The sequence below is a fragment of the Manis javanica genome, chromosome 6 (genome assembly GCF_040802235.1).
Source record: "Manis javanica isolate MJ-LG chromosome 6, MJ_LKY, whole genome shotgun sequence".
Taxonomy (NCBI): Eukaryota; Metazoa; Chordata; class Mammalia; order Pholidota; family Manidae; genus Manis; species Manis javanica.
In genome coordinates, this window is record NC_133161.1 from 130344952 (window position 1) to 130362965 (window position 18014).

Sequence of the window (18014 nt, forward strand, 5' to 3'; positions counted from 1 at the left end):
TGCGGCCGAGGGCCAGTCTGTTGCCAAGGCCACCACCAGAGGCACCAGCCTCTCCCATATTAAAGGCCCACCTGATTGTAATTAAGAAAATAAAAACTCATCAGCCATGGGCTCCTCAGGGGAAGGAGCCTGCCCATCCCCAGGTTGTAGGGCACTCCATGCTCCGCTCCTACCCAAGATGAGCTGGTGGACGTGAGCTTCCAGTTTCAGCAGAAGCTTTCGGAACCTCTGCCTCCACGGCTTTTGCATGTCTGGAATATGGGGTTGGAAAACCTTGCTATGTTGGGTTCTGAAATGGGTGGACTGCCTTCCCTAACGACTCACCCTTCACTCCAGCAGCAGTGGCCAAGTGCCCCTCACACCTCAGGGAATCAGGCCCTTCTGGACTGGCTGACAGCAGCCATCAGGGCAATTTGGCCTAATCAGGGTGATATACCCTACTTAAACACCAGCTGGGAAACATATGTAGAACTCCAGCAAGTATTACGGGAGTTGGACATGAAAAATATCATCTATAACATGGACCCCCAGGGCCCCAGTGCAGAGCTGTTCACTGTAGGAATGAGAAACCTGGTGCTGCATACAGCTCCCCCAATTCTCTTTGTGTCCCTAGTGACTATTCTTCCTCCCACCACAGGTCAATCCCGTAAGTGAGGCTACTCGTACTTTAGAAGATCTGGGGGAGGTTGAAACAATAAGGGCACAGAAGGAAGTACAGGCTACAACTGAAAGGAGAGGTGCAAAGGGCCCTGTGAAGGTCTCGAGGACACAGATGTGGGGTAATTTGATAAAGGCCGAGGTAGTGAAAGAAAAACTTGATGGCCAGCCCAATAGGATCTTGTTAGAACTGTGGCACCAATTAAAGCCAGAGCAGCAGTTCCAGACACTGAGGCCCAGGACTCGGAAGCAGCATGCAAAGCCCCATATCTGGCCTGTGTCCTTGCAAGACTCCTGGTGGGCAGTACGCAGGATTTGCCTGGCCGCCCCCCCCCACAGGATGATGATTGGGTGTCGTGGCTTGACTGAGGTGGGGGTCAAGGCCCCCACTTTGGGGGATGTGTTGGCAACCAGAGGCCACATCTTGAATTAGTAATTTATTGGTCCCTGCTGTATGTACAACGTGTCCTGGTGCTGCTGGACACAAGGGCTGAGTGTTACCTGATTTATGAAACCCTGAGCATTTTCCTGGGACCCCTGTGTGAGAGATGGCTATGCGGGTAAGATAATTAGAGTGAAGAAAGCCCAAATCCCACTGGGGATAGGGTGTTACCCTCAAAGGAGTATACTGTGTACACTTCTCCCATCCCTGAATGTATTTTGGGGGTAGATATCCTCCAGGGCCTGTGGTTAATACTGCAGGTGAGTTCAGACTAAGGGTACATGTGGTAAAGGCAGTTCTGAGGATACATGCAAAGCACCCATCTGTAGCTCTGCCCGAACCCAGGTGGGTGACAAGTATTAAGCAGTATAAATTGCCTGGGGGACACAAGGCAATTGGAGAAACTCTATAGGAATTGGAGAAGGTGGGCATCATAAAGCCCACTCATAGTCCTTTTAATGCCCTGGTGTGGCCAGTGAGAAAGCCAGATGTCTCCTGGCATATGACTGTGGCCTACAGGGAATTGAATGAAATCACACTCCCTTTGCATGCTACTGTCCCCTCTATAGCAGCTCTTATGGACACACTCAGTCATGAACTAGAGACGTATCACTATGCTGTGGACCTTGCTAATGCTTTCTTCACTATTGACATAGCACATGTCAGTCAGAAACAGTTTGCCTTCATGTAGGAAGGCCGGCAGTGGACGTTCACTGTCCTTCCACAGGGGTATCTCCACAGTCCCACCATCTGTCACGGACTTGTAGCCCAGGACTTGGTCACATGGAAGAAACCACAAATGGTAAGGCTGTATCACTACATTAATGATAGTATGCTCACATCTGAATCTCTTGCAGATTTGTGAGGGGCAGTTCCTAGACTGCTGCAACATCTACAGGAGAAAGGATGGGCTGTGAACAGCACCAAGGTTCAGGGACATGGCTTGTCTGTAAAGTTCTTGGGGGTTGTCTAGTCAGGTAAAACTAAAGTTTTTCCTGAAGCAGTCATAGAAAAGGTCCAGGCTTTCCTTACCCCAACCACTGTGGCAGTATTACCAGAGTTCTGGGTCTTTTAGGCTACTGGGGAATGTTTATCGCACACTTGACACAAATTCTGAGGCTGTTATATCAGTTGGTGTGAAAGGGCATCAGGTGGGACTGGGATGAAATATGTGCAGCAGCTTTTCCTACTACTAAACCAGCAGTCAAGGCCACATAGGCCTTGAGTGTAATGGACTCACCAAGGCCCTGTGAGCTAGATGTTCATGTAATCAAAGATGTTCATGGGTGGGGCCTTTGGCAGCAGCTTGAATGGACATGCCAACCTATTGGATTCTGGTCACAACTATGGAAAGGCACAGAGATCTGGTATACCCTGATAGAGAAGCAACTGGCTGCTATGCATCATGTCTTACTGGCTATGGAGCCCATCACCAGAACAGCTCCAATCAAGATAATAACCACCTGTCCCATCATGGGGTGGGTGAGAGACTGGACCCAAATGCCACAGAGTGGCATGGACAGACATCTACACTGGTCATATGGGGGTACATATTTACAGCAGCATAGCGCCCTCTCCAATAGCCCTTTAAGTGGAGAACTCTAACACTTATTGGGGCCAGTGACCTATACCAGTGGAAAGCAGAAAAGAATTTGCTTTGGAACCACTGGTAGCCAAGAGTCCCTATCAGGAGGGAAAAGCCCCTATACCTGAAGATGCTTACATCTGTGCAAATGGCCTCCCGAAGTGGAGGACTGTGGCTTTCCATCCTAAGACTGAGAGAATATGAATGGAGGATGGAGAGGGGAAAAGCAGCCAATGGGCTGAGTTGTGGGCTGTATGGCTTGTGATCACCCAGGAGCTCTCCCCCATAGTTGTCTGCACTGACATCTGGGCCGTCTATTGGCGCTTGACTCTGTGGCTACTGACATGGTACCATGCCACCTGAATGGTTGGTCACTGGCCCCTTTGGTGGCAAGAGCTGTGGCAAGACCTACGGGCCTCTGGTCAGACTAAGACTGTTACCATATATCATGTGACTGGCCAGTTGCTTTTGACATCCCCAGGAAATGATGAAGCAGACACATTGTCCCAGGTGCGTTGGCTAGAAGGAAAGCCTGCCTCTGATGAAACCCAATGGTTTTTTGCACACAGGGCAAAAGACATTGTTGGCTATAGCCTGTCAGAAGGGCTTGCTGTTGACCTCTGAAGAAGTCAGCAGAGCCTGGAAGGAGTGCTTTGTGAGCTCTAAGAGGGATTTGCACTGAGTCCCACAGCAACACGGGACAATAGTAAAGGAACTGATACCCCTTCTCGGGTGGCAGATAGACCATACTGGGCCACTGCCCGTATCAGAAGGATATCAGTATGCCACGGCTTGTGTGGACACAGCTACTGGACTGTTGGTTGCTTTCCCTGCACATCATGTAGCTCAGCAAACCACCAGAAGGGGTCTAGAGCATCTCTTTGCAGCCTATAGCCAGCCTCAGGTGATTGACAGTGATCAAGGCACCCATTTTACTGGACATGTATTACAAGAATGAGTACAGCAATTTAAGATAAAGTGGAAGTTTCATATACCATATAACCATACTGGGGCAAGCATGATAGAGAGGTACAATGGTTTGTTGAAATCTGGCCTGAAGTGAGACAACAATAATCTACAGGGCTGGTCAGCTCGCCTATGGACAGTGCTGTGGCATTTGAATGAGAAGCCACATAAAGGAGCTTTGACCCTGTGGATATGCTCACACACCTTGCTGCCTCTCCTAAACATACGTGCAAACCAAAGAGGAGTTATTGAAGCCAGGATATGGTCAGCACAGCAACATCCTGCTACCAGCCCCAAAAGCATTAAACCCTGGAGACTCTGTTGATTGGATGTGGCCCTGGACATTTAAACACATGGACCAGCAATGGCTGGCCCTCCTGGCATATTGGGGAGAAGGCCTGGAAGCTGGCCTCCTGTGTATTCCTGCAGTAACAGCAGAGTGGCCCCCAAAGATCACAGTAGTGAACCAAAAACATCTGGAAGGTAAGAGCATTTATGGGAAAGTTTTGTTTTATGTTTACAGCCAGTGCATGTACCTCCCATAGATCTGTATATGGACACATCTGTAACTCCCACAGGTCTGGGAGTGAAAGTCTAAAATACTAGACCAGGATGAGAACCCATTCCTGCCACTGTGCTATCTATCACAGGAGCACTCAATTGCATGCATCCTACCCGATGGACAAGATTTGCCTATGCTGGTGTCATTAAAACATCTATCTTATTGCCCTTAAGGTTATTTTCTCCTACAGTTCCTCTGGCCTGGACGTGGCTCCTGGATGCAGCTGCTGCCTGGTGATTGCTCTGGACTCCCTACCTGTTCAACCACCGACCACCTGTGGAATGGATGAGCTATGAACTTAATCTGATATGAATTTGGACCTAGCTGAATCCTTCAGCTTGAGGATTATTATGATGTTACTGTTGTTGTTATTGTGCATTATTAGTCTGGTTACAGGGCTTCAGTTTTCTCACCCAAGGGCCATTGCAGAAAATGGGGAGTGAGTAGATTGTGAGGTGAGATTTCTGGAGGGATGTACTGTGGGTGAAATTGCAATATTTCCAGAATCTCTTGCCTGTCCTTAGTGCATCTCCATATAAATAAGTGTTTCTGGGTTCATCTCCATATCAATAGGTGATTACATTGGGGAGGAGGGCATATCTGGACCTGAAAGGTTGGGTGGGGTCCCTTTTTGCAGACATGTCACCAGAGACATGGGCAAGCAGATATGGACAACTGCTTGTAATTATATAAATAGGTTTCTCCCACTTAATTTCTCCCTTTGACTGATTTCAGTTTCAAAGGTGTTTTCCCCCAGGCTGGGAAAGAATTTTCTCCCTGGAGTTACAGACACCCCTGCGCATTTGGGAGCCTGGAGCTTTTTTGGCTGAGAGGAGGAAATCGTTCCTGGTGTCGTGGAGCGAGGGATGGTGCTCAGGTCTTCAGGCACCAAGTCAGGTGCTCCTGACACCCTTCCTGCCAGCATGTGTCACCACCAAAAATGACAGTGACTGCGCATCCCTCTCCCAGAGGCTGGATAGCAAATGGCATCTCAGGAGGAGAGACACAGCCTTCCCCGGGGGCTTATCTCTGATGTGACTCGGACCACCTCCCACAGGGTCCCCAGAGGCCCGAGCAATGACTGGGGAGTGTTGGGGCATCTGCCACTCTGGGCCCTGCACAAAGGCGAGCTTTCCATTTGGCACTGGCTTTCAGCTTGGCTGCACCCCACCGAGCTCACCGGCCACCCATGGTCTCTGCTTCAGGAGAGATTTCACCTGCTGGGAGGTGGCCCATGCTGGGTCTCTGCAAGGTCGGCTCTGGGGCATGGGCTCGTGTGTGTGTCTGTGCGCTCTGCTCCAGTCCAAGTATTCATAAAGTGGTGGGATGTGAAATACAGCTTTGGAGCTTACCTTCCACAGTCCGGGGAGATTGTGTATATCCGTGTCTGGTTAACAGGAAAGGGACTGTATTTTCTACATCACTGGTTTGTCATCATTAAGGCTTCATATACAGTGCTGTGTGAGTCAGCCTCAGGAACATGCTTCTCTTATTTTATTTAGCTTCAGCTGAAATCACCTCCAGCTCTCTGAATGTTCAAATTGACTGGATTCAATGTGGGGTGACTGCCACCCCTACTCTATCAAGGGTTACTTCTCATTTATGTTCAGAGTGGTTTTAGTGAGGCCCTCACAATTAAATCACATTACTGACAAAAGCACCTTGGGGTTTGGGCACCCAGATTATGCATTCTTGTGGGGAAGAGCAGGGGAGCTAACCCCACTGGCCCCTGGCCCCTCACCAGGTACACCCAGACAAGCTCCCTGAACCTGGCAGTGCCCTCTGGCTGCAACATGGATTTCCTAGGAGAAGGAAGTAGACAGCTTCCCCAAGGCACAAGTTTGGGACATGGGTTGTAGAGACCAGATTCCTGATTGAGACAAATACCCATTGGACTCAATAAAGAGTCTACACATCCCCAAACCCTCAGCCCCATCCTGCACCTCTGGGCAGTCACCCTTCAGGATCCAGTCCCCTCCAGCTGTGTGACAGGCCTGCCAGAGCAGAGGTTTGCCTCCTGACTCACACAGAAGCAGGTGACAGTCATCCTAATGCACAGTCATGCTGTCACACACAGAAACACACTCAGGAGCAAGAACATAGGCTCGCGGCCACATGGTCATCTGCAGACGCTCACAGGGAGAGTCACATGATGCACACAGATATTCATTTACTGTTACATCACTCTTTTCTTTACAGCAATTGTCACTAAACTGAAATTATGTTAGTTGTCTTGATTTTTGTCCCTCTTCATAAGGCAGAGATGTTTACCAAATCTCTTTTGTCCTCCTCCTGGACCTGGTTAGACTGACCTCCCAGCCCCCTGGTAAGTAGATGTGCTCAACCTATATGCCTTGTGATGGATGTCGTGCCCCCAAAATACCATTCTCCATGATCCTGCCCCCTTACTGCCAGCCTCCTGCCAATGAACTCAATGGACACATTTTGAAATTTTCATTACAAATTAGAAATTAGAAAAGAATTTATCAGTCATTAAGGCACTGAGATTTTGGAGTTTATTTGTAGAGCACCTAACAGTGTCTGAATTCCAAATGCTCAGTACATTCTTCCAACCAGGAAGCCAGCTGCGTGGGGGTAGAGGCAAGTCTTTGCTCTATGCCACCCTCCATCCAGCACCCAACACACAGCAGGCTCTCATAAGTACTTGCAGAATGAATGAGTGAGTGAATGAATGAATGAGTGAATGAAGGACTGTGCCCTGGGTACTTTCACATGCCCTCCCTCTGCGTCCCCTACTTCTCCAGCACAGACGTCACCCTCTCTGGGAGGCTCTCCCTGACCCAGTCTGGATTGGGTGCCTCTTCCTGGCCATGTACAAAGGAGGACCTGTCTCTCAGGTCAGGGAGTCTTGGCATTGCATCCCATGCCCTACAAGCCGCAGAGCCTTACATGGCATGGCTGGGCTCCCAACTCTACTGTGGGGCTCCTCTGACAGCAGAAGCTTCATGAACATGGGCTACATGAGCAAATGGAGAAACTAATATTTATTAACACATTAGCCTGAAAATCACTTTCACAGACAAATGTCCCCCGCCATCCAGATCTGTTTGATTCCTAGGTTCAGACAGTGAGAACAGTGGTAACAAGGGCAGCATGACCTGAATCTGCTACTTCTTGTGTTGATACCAAGTACTGAGAATGCAGGTGATAAACTGGATCAATGATCTCTTTTGTTAATCTTCTAGTTAGTAAGTAAGAGAGCAAGTGTCACCTGCACTTCAGTGCATTTCACCTCTGCAGTAATCCTCTGAGGTATTAACATCCCCATGGTAAATGGCCCTCTGGGTTCAGAAATGTTGAGTGCTCTGCCAAACCACGCCCAGCATGTGAATGGTAAAACTAGACCTGGACCTCAGCCAGGATGCTCGCTCCCTCTGTGCCCTCTACAGAAACCTGAGATTGTCTAAGAACAGCAGCAGGAGGGCCTGAATTTTCTGGTAAACCCTGATTTTAAATGGTTTCCCTATTATACTTGCAAGTGCCCTCGAACTTATCAGGCCCTGGTGCAGTTCCCCCTTGGAGAACATGGTTTCCCCCTGTCCAAGGCCCAGCCCAGGCTGACATGCGTGTTGTGTATCAGGTACTTCAGACACTGAGCTCCATGAAGACTCATCCCTGAAACCACTGCCATCCACCCTTGCTGCCATGCTGCCTGCCTTTTCCCTACCACCCATGCCCACAACAGACCCTTTTCTCCTAGGAAACCAGGGGCCTCCTGGGGAAGCCTTTCCTCTTTCCTTGGCCTCCCAGCATTCTGGGGTCCAAGCTGACAAGGAGTAGGGAAAGCTCAGGGCTGGGAGGGCTCCCTGACCAGGATGGGGCTGGGGGACAAGGCATCCAGACCCTGACTGAGCCATTTCACTGAACACCATGGGAAAGTTGGCAGCATAATTGACACCTGCAACTGTGAAAATGTAGGTCCGTGTCTCAAAGCAAATAAAAAAGAATGACCATCTGAGGGAATGATAGAAGGAAAGTAATTACAAAACATAGATTAAATAACCAGCAGATAACAAGCCAAGTAATAAGTATCAACACATGGAGATAAAGGAAAACAAGTCAGTGGCTTGCAACTTCTTCCCAAACTTGTCAGGAGGACCCCTCCTTCCTGATGATGGCCAGTGGAACGCTGCTCCATCTCTGGGACCTGCTCACTCTTCTCTCTGCCCTGTGCTTGCAGCTGCCTCAGCCCAGGCTCTTCCTTGTCCCGGAGGGAGTAGGGGCTGGCCCCTGCCACAGGCTGTGCGGGCTTAGGCGCAGTTTGTGGGTGCTAGGAGGAGACAGCACTTGGGGGTGCCATGGGAGCTCTGAGAGCCCCAAGACTTATGCTGGGGTTGTTAGCCTCAGACAGCATTAGCATGAAGTCCTCCTAAACCCCATGTCCAAAACCCCCACTTGAATGGAGTTGTCTCAATATTGTTACAGCTTTGCTCCTTTCACTGGCAATTTAACTGCCAGAAGGGAAAGGCCAGAGACAGTTCTGGAAGGTGGGCAACAATCTTTGTCAGAACACCTACATCTGGAGTTGGTTCTGTTGGTTCCCTGTTAACCTACTGTGTGGCCTTGAGTAAGTTAGTTAACTTTTCTGGACCTCAGTTTCCCCTCAGTAAGACAAGGGTTACACATGACGATCTTTCTGTCAGCAGGAGTCAACCAACTCAGGAAGGTTTCTTGTCAGCTCAGTGGATGAGGTGCAAAGTGGACAGAGCCCAGGAGGCAGACCACCCTTTTCCTCCTTGAAGGACTGAACAAGCCACGTGAGGTGTGTCACCTGAGGTTCCCCCCAAGCTGGTCGCCATGTTATCATCCCTGCATCCCTCACCAGCATCCTTCCAACCTACCTGGGTGACAGCTGAGTGATAGCTGGGGGCCTTAGCTGGGTGGCTTATGGGGTGACAGTGAAATACTTGGTTGGGGGGTTCATCTGGGTGGCTTAATGGGTAACTCAGCTTAGTGGCTTAGCTGGGTGACTGGCTGGGTGGATTATCTGGGTTGTTTAGTGGGCAACTTAGTGGATGACTTAGCTGGGGGGTTTAGCTGTGTGGCTTAGTGGGTATCTTAGCTGAGTGGCTTAGCTGGGTGACTTAGTAGGTGACTTGGCAGGGTGACTTGGCTGGGTGACCTGGATGGCTGACTTAGTGGGTGACTGGCCAGGTGACTTAGTGGGTAACTGGCTGGGTGACTTGGCAGACACTCAAATCTTCTATACTTTCTGTTCTCACCTGTCCAACAAGGACAAGAATACCCATATTCATTGACTTCACTGGTATGTTGTAAGGAACCATCAGGAGCATAGACATGAAAAATATTTAAAAATATAAAAATACTAGCTGAGAAGAGGGAGGAGTCAAGATGGCGGCATGAATAGGGCAGCAGAAATCTCCTCCCAAAACCATATACATTTTTGAAAATACAACAAATACAACTATTCTTAAAGAGAGACCAGAAGATATAATACAACAGCCAGGCTACATCTACACCTGCAAAAACCCAGTGCCTCATGAAGGGGGTAAGACAGCCATGGCCTGGTGGGACCTGAGCACACCCCCCACACCAGCTCCCCAGCAGGAGGATAGGAGTTGGAGCAGGGGAGGAGTGGGAGCCCAGGACTGCTAAATACCCTTATTTATCCCAGTCATCCGCACTGAGAGCGCAGACGCACAGTGTGTGGTGTGCTGGATACTTGGGAAATGGAACCGTAAAACCTGGGAACGGGTTCCCACAGCTGACACTCCTGGGACAAAAGAAAAGCGAGTGCCCTTTGAAAGTCTTAAAGGGACAGGAGCCTCACAGCTGGATGGAAGCATCTCAGCATACTCAGCTCAGCAGCTGGGAATCCCAGGGAACTCCAGGTGCCCTAACACCATGCGCAGCAGTGCAGGCTCTGAGGCCCCTCATGGCGATAAACAGCCCTCCACCTGTTCCCCTTCTGGTACGGCCCCGCCATAGCAGGGCAGCAGCCTGAGACCGGCCAGGCCCACAGCAGTTGCACAGAGCCTCCCCCCACAGCTGCCCAGGCCAGACTCAGAGACCCCATTGACATGCAGCTGCCCAGCACAAGCCACTAGGGGTTGCCTTCTCACAGGAGAGGAAGGTGAAGAGCAAGCGGGAAGGGACTTTCTTCTCCCAGCTAATACATGCGCCAACTGCTCATGACTACTTATATCACCATGAAAAGGCAGGAGAATTTGATCCAGACCAGAATCACACAGACATCCCCTGAGAGGGAACCTGGGGAGATAGATTTAACCAATTTTCCTGAAAAAGAATTCAAAATGGAGGTCTTAACCATGCTGATGGAGCTGCAGAGAAAAATGCAAGAGATAATGGATAAAGTTGGGAGGGAGAATACAGAAATAAAACAATATCTGGAAGAACTTAAAAGCAGAATGGATGAGGTGCAAGAGGCCATTAATGAAATAGAAACCATAGAACAGGAACACAGAGAAGCTGATGCAGAGAGGGATAAAAGGATCTCCAGGAATGAAAGAATATTAAGAGAATTGTGTGACCAATAAAAATGGAACAAAATTTGCATTATAGGGGTACAAGAAGAAGAGAGAAAAAAGGGCAAGAAAGTGACTTTGAAGAAATAATTGCTGAAAACTTCCACAAACTGGGGGAGGGAATATGTGCTCAGACCATAGAAGCACAAAGAAGTCCCAACAGAAGGGACCCAAAGAGGACACCACCAAGACACATAATAATTAAAATGGCAAAGATCATGGACAAGGACAGAGTATTAAAGGCAGCTAGACAGAGGAAAAAGATCACCTACAAAGGAAAACCCATCAGGCTATCATCAGACGTCTCAACAGAAACCTTACAGGCCAGAAGAGAATGGCATGATATATTTAATGCAATGAAACAGAAGGATCTTGAACCAAGAATACTGTATCCAGCAGGATTATCATTTAAATATGAAGAAGGGATTAAACAATTCCAAGACAAGCAAAAGTTGAGGGAGTTTGCCTCCCACAAACCACCTCTACAGGATATTTTAGAGGGACTGCTCTAGATGGGAGCACTCCTAAGGCTCCCAGAGAAATGTCACCAGAGAAAATAAAATCACAGCAAAGAAAGCAGACCAACCAAATACTAACTAAAGATGAAAAATAAAATCAACTACCCACAAAAGCAGTCAAAGGAAACACAAAAGAGCACAGAACAAAACACCCAACATATGAAGAATGGAGGAGGAGAAATAAGAAGGGAGAGAAATAAAGAATCACCAGACAGTGTTTATAATAGCTTAATAAGCAAGTTAAGTTAGACAGTAAGATACTAAAGAAGCTAACCTTGAACCTTTGGTAACCACGAACCTAAAGCCTCCAATGGCAATAACTACATATCTTTTAATAATCACTCTAAATGTTAATAAATTGAATGAACCAATCAAAAGACACAGAGTAATAGAATGGATAAAAAAAGCAAGACCCATCTATATGCTGCTTAAAGGAGTCTCACCTCAAACCCAAAGACATGCACAGACTGAACTCAAGGGATGGAAAAAGATATTTCATGCAAACAATGCGGAGAAAAAAGCAGGTGTCACAGTACTAGTATCAGACAAAATAGACTTCAAAACAAAGAAAGTTACAAGAGATAAAGACATTATATAATGATAAAGGGCTCAGTCCAACAAGAGGATATATCCATTATGAATATATATGCACTGAAAACAGGAGCAGCAGCATATATGAAACAAATACTAACAGAATTAAAGGAGGCAATGCATTCATTTTAGGAGACTTCAACATAACACTCACTCCAAAGGATCCACAAAACAGATCCACAAAACAGAAAATAAGTAAGGACACAGAGGCATGAATAGCACACTAGAACAGATGGACCTAATAGACATCTATAGAAATCTACATCCAAAAGCAACAGGATACACATTCTTCTCAAGTGCACATGGAACATTCTCCAGAATAGACCACCTACCAGGCCACAAAAAGAGCCTCAGTAAATTCAAAAAGATTGAAATCCTACCAACCAACTTTTCAGAACACAAAGGTATAAAACTAGAAATAGATTGTACAAAGAAAGCAAAAAGGCTCACAAACACATGGAGGCTTAATAACATGCTCCTAAATAATCAATGGATCAATGACCAAATTAAAATAGAGATCAAGCAATATATGGAAACAAATGACAACAACAACACAAAGCCCAAAGTTCTGTGACATGCAGCAAAAGCAAGTCTTAAGAGGAAAGTATATAGCAATCCAGGCATAATTAAAGAAGGAAGAACAACCCCAAATGAATAGTCTAACATCACAATTATTGAAATCGGAAAAAGAAGAATAAATGAGGCCTGGAAGATCATGGCAGTAAGAACAAAGGTCATTCTATCTTTATATAATTTTCATTATGAATGTCCTTTGCTTTTCCAAGATTGAGTATGGCAAAAAATCATCAGACATGAAGAAACAGCTGGATATGGGGAATTTTATTGAGAAGAGTGGTCCAAATTGAGGGTGTTGACATGAAGTAAAATAGACCTGGAATAGAGTTGCTTGAAGAAGCTGCTCTACCACCACTTGCAAAGACAAGCATCCAGTGGATGAAACCTCATTGGCAGCAGTGTCAAAAGAGATAATGGTGTCTGGGAGGAAGAATACGTTGTTTGTCATCAATAATGTGGACTCAGCAGGTCCCGTGGCAGCACCGCAGGTTGTGAAGGCTCTGAGGTGTACACGTGCCCACACTTAGGGAGCCTCCACGTGTAAGATAAGCGGGCTACCAAAACGTCCCCCTGGGTTAGGGTGCAGGGGAACTGCAGCACCTGGAAGCCTCAGCAGAATGCAGGGATGCAGGGCTCGGTGGTGCAGAGTTATCCAGTGAGGGTCCACCTGAAGAAACGGCCTGAACATCAGGATCCTGAGCTGCACATGCTGTGCTGAGCAAGAGGCGCTTCTTGGCCGGGGCGTGGTCAGTCAGCTCCTGAGTCCCCTGCTCCCGAGGACGACGGCCAGGACCACGCCTGCCAGTTGGGTGGAGACCCAGGTCAGATGGGTCCTGGATTGTCAGCAGGGCTGAGTCATGCTCCAGGGGACGACAAGTGGCGTCCCTGCCCTGAGCCACAGAGGGAGGAACAGAGGCCTGCACATGGCGCCGAGATGCGGGCAGCCTAGGGGCGCAGCGGTGACGCCCTCGCCCCACAGCCACATGCCTGGCAGGGCTCAGTGAGCGGCGTGGCGGCAGGTCCCGGAGGCCCAGTGCGGCTCTCCTGGTTGCCCACAACTCCTTCCAGGTGCCCAGCTCTTGGCTGCCCGTTGCTGCAGGTGCCACATGGTTCACTGCCTTCTGGTCCTGCCCGCGCTTCCAGAGCTCATAGCGCTCAGGCTGCAGGGTGCGCACGAAGATATCAATGGGAAAGCTGACCCTGGCCTCCCCGCAGCTGCACTGAGAGGCCGCTTTGCCGTAATCAATCCAGCGCGGCATGGCAAAGTTGATGGCCTCCGCGCAGTTGAAGCCGTGGTTGAAGCCAGCGTGGTACCCGTACGGAAATGTCACTATGAACTCGCCAGCCTCCTGCGTGACCCGACTGAAGGGGATCCTGTTGTCCCTGAGGACAGTGGGAGAGATGAGGGCTACCTTGTGCCGCAGGAAGGCCCCACAGCTGTGGGCACTAGCCGGGAAGAGCTCCTTGGCCAGGTGTTCCAGGCGCCAGCCATGCTCCGGGGGCACTGCATACCACGTTTTGGGCTCCCCGAAGTGCACATAGTTGATACTGTACAAGTCCATGTCCTCTGTGTGCCATGCAAACGTGGTCTTCCACATCCCAAAGTACAGGTAGGGTGTGTTGACGCCTTCGATGACCACCCCACACTCCTGCTCCAGCAGATCCTGAATGGTTCCCAGGTGTCTGAGGTTCCACTGCTTGGTGTTTTTAGCAAATAAGGAGCCGTTGACATCAGCGCCATAGATTGGTGAACTGTAGAGCCGGGTTTTCCAGAATTTTCGCTCCAAATCTTCAATATCTGAGTGTGCGGGCGCCTTATATTTAGCACTGTTTGCCAGGTCACGATACTCCCCGACCGTCATGGCCTTCTTCTTTTTGGAGTACTGAGTGAACACACCAGCCCTACCCAGGACGTCCTGCTGGAGGGGAGAGGGGATTAGGATGTCACCGATGTCATCGTAGGTCTTCCTGGCTTCCCACCCCTTGGGGGGAATTATCTTGGCCACACCTGCTCGGTGTGCACCTTGAGATTCCATATAAATAATATATTTCTCAAAATCATTAAACTCTTCTTCAGTTGGGTAGAAGGTCATGATTCTACAACTTGGGTTCTGGGCACAGTTTGCCTGAGACATCTTGGCTTCCGTAATGAAGAACAAACAAACTCTCAGGTCTTCAGGTGTGGTCTGGATAGTGGAGCATGGTGGAAAATGCTATTATTCCAAAATTGGTTTGAGTGTCTCTGAGTCAGCAGGAAACACCCGTGGACTTTGGTGTAAATGAGATGATGTTTTGGGGCTTGCTGATTCACCAGGAGACGGCCCCCTGGGCAGAAGCTGATACAGGAGCTGAACGTGCAACTCTGTGATGTTCCTCAGCTGGCACTGGGGTTTGTTCTCTGAGGCCTCCTGACTCAAGCAGTCCTGGGTGCACGGTGTCCAAATGTACTGTCTTCAGGACAGTGTTTAAAACAAAACCTAGAAGAAAGAATACAAAAGCTTGAACATTAATGTTTGGAGGAAGTTATTCAGGAGCTACAAGTAAAATACCATGGGATCCCACCATGGGATATTATCCCACACTCAAAGAAGGGCTAAAATTTTATAAGATTGACAATGTAGGATGTGGTGTTGATGTAGAACAATGGGAATTCTCATACCCTCATAGAAAGAATGGAAATCACACTTTGGGGAACTATTTAGACAGTATCTACTAAAATTGAACTTATGCATGTGTAAGACTGGACATACGCATGTGCCATGACTCAACGGTTACCACATGTCTAGGTAATCTGTATAGCTGTGCATGGAAAGTCACCTCCGTTAATGCTCATAACAATATTATTTCTAGGAGCAAATACTGGAGACAACCCAAAAGTCCATCAACAGTAGAATGGACATACACTGTGGTACAGTTCTACAGTGGAATACAATAGAGCACTGCAGATTATATGAACATATAGGGATAATTTTGCAAATGTAATACTGGGCAATATTATCCAGACCTAAAAGAATATCAAATCCATTATTCCAATTTTACATGAAATTTCATCTTTTTATATAAGTATATATAAAGAAGGAGGTAAAGTAATCTATGTTAGGAGTTAGAGCAGTGGTTACCTTTGAGAAAGAGAGGTTGTGAGTGGGAACGTGAGGAGGTCTCTGGAGAAACATTAATATTTTGTTTGGAATCTAGGTGCTGGTTACACAGCCATCAGAATAGCTAATTGTTATCATTCATCTGGCAGTTATGATTTTCACAAATTTCCATATGTTTATTTAAAAACAGAGTTTAGAGTGAGAAGCACTGAAGACTAAGAGACATATTTCATTGTATTAAAAGAAAAAGGAAGAATGAAAATAAATGAACTAAACCTTTTATTGAAGAAGCTAGGAAATGGGAGAAGGAGGAGTAAAGAAATAAAGAATAAAGATGAAATTAATGAAAATAATACATACAAAACAGAAGGATGATGGCAAAAATGTCATTTGAAGAGACTAAGAAATGCAACAAACCATGAGCATAACTGATAAGAAAGGATAGAAAGTGGAAATAAACAATACTAGGAATTAAACTGTGCACAGATCTAGTAATATAGCAGAGAATTTTTCTAAATCTCAAGAGAATCTTATGAGCATCTGACATCAACATTTTAAACAGATAAGAAGATGATTTTCTAGAGAGGAAACATACACAAAATGAATCCAAGAAAAACAAGAAAGCTCCAATATCCCAAATAAGAATCTGGATCAAAGCATGACTCTTAAAAAACCCTGAGACACACATTTATAGGTGAACCTAGCAAATTTTTAAGAAAACAACTGATTATACAAATCTTTCATGCTATAGAAAAGGTTGTAAAGCTACTCAGATGAGGCTAACTTATCTGATTACCAAGCTGGAAAAGGACAACAGAAAATAAAGCATAAATGAAAGCTTGCTAAGTAGAATATTATCTAACCAATAAAGCAAAATGCTAAAAGAATAATATATCATGATCAAATAGACTGTATCTCAGGAATGCAATGATGATTCAGCATCCCAAGATGTAATGATATAATCAGATATTAATGAAGGAAATGAAAAATAACATCAGCTCATAGGTACAAAAAATGATTTCATAAATTGAACATTCATTCATGATTTGAAAACTCTTTACTTGAAAACCATTCAGAAAAATTTCTACAGTAAGATAATGTTTTTCACTGTAAAAACAAATAGCAAGTGTCCTTAACAGTGAAACAAGAGAAACATTCTCTTGTTTAAGGTAGAAAAACAAGATACATCAGGAAACTCTCCCATTAGCATGATCTCAAGTGGTCCTTTCTTATAATTTCCTAGTTTTTCCCCTCTACAAATAATCTGTTTTCACCTTAAACTTTGGACATGCTGACTCCGTCCTACTTAGAATCCTCCAATTGTTCTGAAGTTCCCTGCATGATCTGGGCCGCCATCAGCCCTTCCCCGGGCTTTCTCCTATTCCTGGCTGGGTCTCAGAGGAGCCTGCACTCCTCCTCCTACCGGATGCTCTTTACACATAGGCAGCTCTCCTACCCCTTCAAGGCTGAGCTTACATATGATCTTTTCAGTGAGGTCTCCTCTGGTAGTTGTTTAGGATAAAGTGATTATTTTCTCTCAAGAAAACATATACACTCTTCTCAAGAAAACCTCGCCAAATGAAACATACTGCTGATCAGGATTTATAAGTCTCTTCAAAATTCTAATCAAATCAGCCGCACCCCAATTCCATCAACCCCAGTCTAATCACAACTGAATCCAATCAGCTATCCAACCAGCTCTTTCAATTGAAATACCCTTCCTTGTTCTAGTAAGTGGCATCCTTTTCAGTGTTATCAGCCCACAAAACATTGGTGATTTGCCTGAATTTTTTTCTCTGAGATTTCTTATAAGAAAATAGAAAGGGAAAAGAGGACTGCCAACCCTCAACAAATCTGAAATCATATTTTAAAAATAAAAAAACTTGTAAGCTCAAACAAATGGCTTACTTCCACAGCCAGAGTTACAGAGACTAGAGTTCAGGTCTGCAGCAAGCATTGGTTTGATACAGTCGTACAAAAGCCACTAGCAAGGGCCAGAGAGAGCAAGCCTGTCCTTTGCCCCAGAAAGCAGCCCCAAAGGAATGAGAGACCTCGGAATAAAAGACACACCTGTTAAGAGGCAAAACATGCCTACTCCTGTCATAAGTTGGTGTATGAAATCAGAGACTTCCTAGAAATTCTGAATCCATTTGGAGTCAACTTACAGAATTATTGGGAATTTGTGAGTTACTGGTTCTGGACAAATTCTCTGAAAATGTGTCAGAAACCTAGAGCAGATCCAGGTTTGTGGGGTCTGAAGATGATACAAATGTCAGGGCCTTCTTAGGAATGGAAAGATTTCCCTGGGAAAGCTGCTGGGATGGGAGGGAAAGTCGTAGAGTAAAGAGCACGGTGGTCTGGGCACAAAACACCGTTGGTGCTGCGGTCTGCACAGAGCCACGGGGAGAGGAAAGTCAGGCCAAGAAAATGGGGTGAGGGGGGGCTCCCAGGAGGAGGGAACCCCATTCCCTTTAGAGGTCCAGCCGTTTAAT

At 46.7% G+C, this 18014-nt stretch overlaps 1 protein-coding gene across 1 annotated transcript; it reads right to left on the reverse strand.

Annotated features, from left to right (window-relative positions):
- Window positions 1-12679: 12679 nt before the first annotated feature.
- On the reverse strand, window positions 12680-14858 carry LOC140850201 (lysine-specific demethylase 4D-like). The gene has a single exon (XM_073239959.1). It carries the CDS (start codon window positions 14557-14559, stop codon window positions 13000-13002), a length of 1560 nt encoding a protein of 519 aa, XP_073096060.1. The 5' UTR covers window positions 14560-14858; the 3' UTR covers window positions 12680-12999.
- Window positions 14859-18014: the final 3156 nt, after the last annotated feature.